The sequence below is a fragment of the Lipotes vexillifer genome, unplaced genomic scaffold (assembly GCF_000442215.2).
Source record: "Lipotes vexillifer unplaced genomic scaffold, Lipotes_vexillifer_v1.1 scaffold439, whole genome shotgun sequence".
NCBI lineage: Eukaryota > Metazoa > Chordata > Mammalia > Artiodactyla > Lipotidae > Lipotes > Lipotes vexillifer.
In genome coordinates, this window is record NW_006798732.1 from 1,348,296 (window position 1) to 1,350,434 (window position 2,139).

General features: G+C 47.4%; 1 protein-coding gene across 1 annotated transcript in view; it reads right to left on the reverse strand.

Moving 5' to 3' along the window:
- The window catches only part of MTPAP (mitochondrial poly(A) polymerase), a 28,889-nt gene extending 27,108 nt beyond the window's left edge, over nucleotides 1-1,781 (reverse strand). Inside the window, 1 exon segment of the mRNA XM_007470904.1 lies at nucleotides 1,628-1,781. Within this exon segment, the coding sequence (XP_007470966.1) occupies nucleotides 1,628-1,781 (154 nt within the window).
- Nucleotides 1,782-2,139: the final 358 nt, after the last annotated feature.

Below are 2,139 nucleotides of genomic sequence, written 5' to 3' on the forward strand. Positions count from 1 at the left end.
GAATTCAGCCAGCAGTAGGTGGACAAAAGAAGACCAAAAGTTTGATTTGATGAAAGCTCAACATGAGCCAAGGGAATGTCTTAACTTCTGGGGTGAGGAAAGGGAGAAGACAGATATAGATATAAAATCCAAATCCAAGGGGGTAAGAGCACTTCTTTCCTATTTACTGGTCAGGCCAAACTTTGGGCAATGAGTTCTCACACTGAGTGAAAAACTAACTGGAGATTTCTCAATTTCCTTCTAATTATAAAAGTATATGCTTCTAAGTGAGTTACATAATCACCTTCTTCTCTTTAAAAATGGAAAAGAAATTCAAATAAGGATTTTGTTACTTGTTAAGCCTCACAAGAGTCCCTGGATATTTAGCCAGTCATATTATCCTAATGATACAAAATGAAACACATTTCCTGAGAAAAACAACAAAGCTCTACTAAGTGAAGCCTTGGAACCAGAAGGGTTTATTCTCATCTTTGCTACTGAATAGCTAAGCATGATCCATTTACCAGCCTGTTTCCACATCTATAAAATGGAGTAATAATAATTCCTTTCAAACCTAGTTCACAGAGTTTTATATCTCAAAGAACATATGAAAATACTCTAAAATTTAAACCACTATACACACGTTAAATCACAATAGCTCCTTTGGCAAAAGCCTTACTCACATTTTCAGTCACTTAAGAGTTTTTAACAGAAATAGCTTCTTCGAAATACAGTCCAATCAGCATTTCAATGAACTGTCATAGTAAGTGATATTTCCAACTCTCTGTCAATATGAGTCTCTCATACAGTCTGATGGGGACGGCAACCCTATCATTTACTTTAGGAGAAAATGCCGTACTTGTTTAGCCTTCTTTAGAACTGTTCCCACAAATAATGTCATACTTTAAAACTACAGCTCCAAGAAATGGTAGAAATCAACACCCTTTATTTGACAGCGGGGCTCGAGGTCTAAATTAACTCAGCGGCAAGTCCCTTGGCTCTCTGCGCCTCTGTCTCCATCTCTAAAATGGAGACCGTGATACAATCCTGCCAGACTGATTTAAGAATTGTAAATAACATCAACGCAGCTCTTGGATCACAAGAGGGGGGACTGGACTTCTCAACACAACAGCCTATAAACTTAGAACGCCCGACTGTTCCAGCCCAGGCAAATCTGTTACCAAGCTGATTCTGCTCAAAACGGCCAGAAGAATAAAGCAAACGTCAGTAATTGCAGAGGTAGAGACGCCACTGGAGGACCAGAGGTCCTGGTTATTCATCAAGGCTTCACTCCGCTCGGCCTCCATCGGCAACTTACGAGCATCAACCTCAGTTACATCTGTGAACGAAGAAGCGACTGGCTCAACTGTGGCATCACTACCGTAACTGGCAACAGCCTTTCGCCCAACTGTCAGACACTAGCAAACTCTGCTCCTGGCCTGCACTGCGGAGCTCTGAACGACTTCATCACTGGGCACGCAGTCCCCGAAGGAAGGAACGTCCCACACCGCGCAGCCGCCGCCGCCGCCACCTGTCTGGTCCCGCCGCCGGAATCACGGCGGCAGCCCTAGGTTCCCCGAGCCGTGCGGTGCCCCCGCCGCTTCCACCGGCCCTGCGCCCGCCCGCGACCCCAGCCCCGGCGCCATACCTGTCTCCGCGCTCCCCGAGGACTGCTCTTCCCTCCCGAAGGCTGCGGCAACCGTTCCTGGGCAACTGAGAAGCCTGCGGAGAGGACGGTGGACTTGACTTCTCTGAGCACGGAGGGGCAAACTGGTCAACAGCCCCAAACCACGAGCCGCCATCGTCAGAGCTGCAGGAGCGCGGACAACAGGGCGCCAGGCTTCCGCGCATGCGCGCGGAGGAGGTGGGAAAGGATGGGAAGCCTAGAGGGTCAAACTAGGCGAAGGACGCGAGTTGCGGCTTGAATGAGGCTTTCGCACGTGTCTGATTTCCCCTCTCCCCCGGTTCTCTAAAAGGCTCCCAGGAGAACGAGCACGCCACCTACTTTTTCAAACTGAGTCATGAAAATAGAACCAGAGAGCAAGGGCATGAGGAAGGAGCACTGACTTGCGAATCTATACTTAGAAGATGATAAACGACAACACTTTTTCTTTACCAAACACTAAGTGCTCTACGTGGGTTGACTTTTTAAATCCTTAC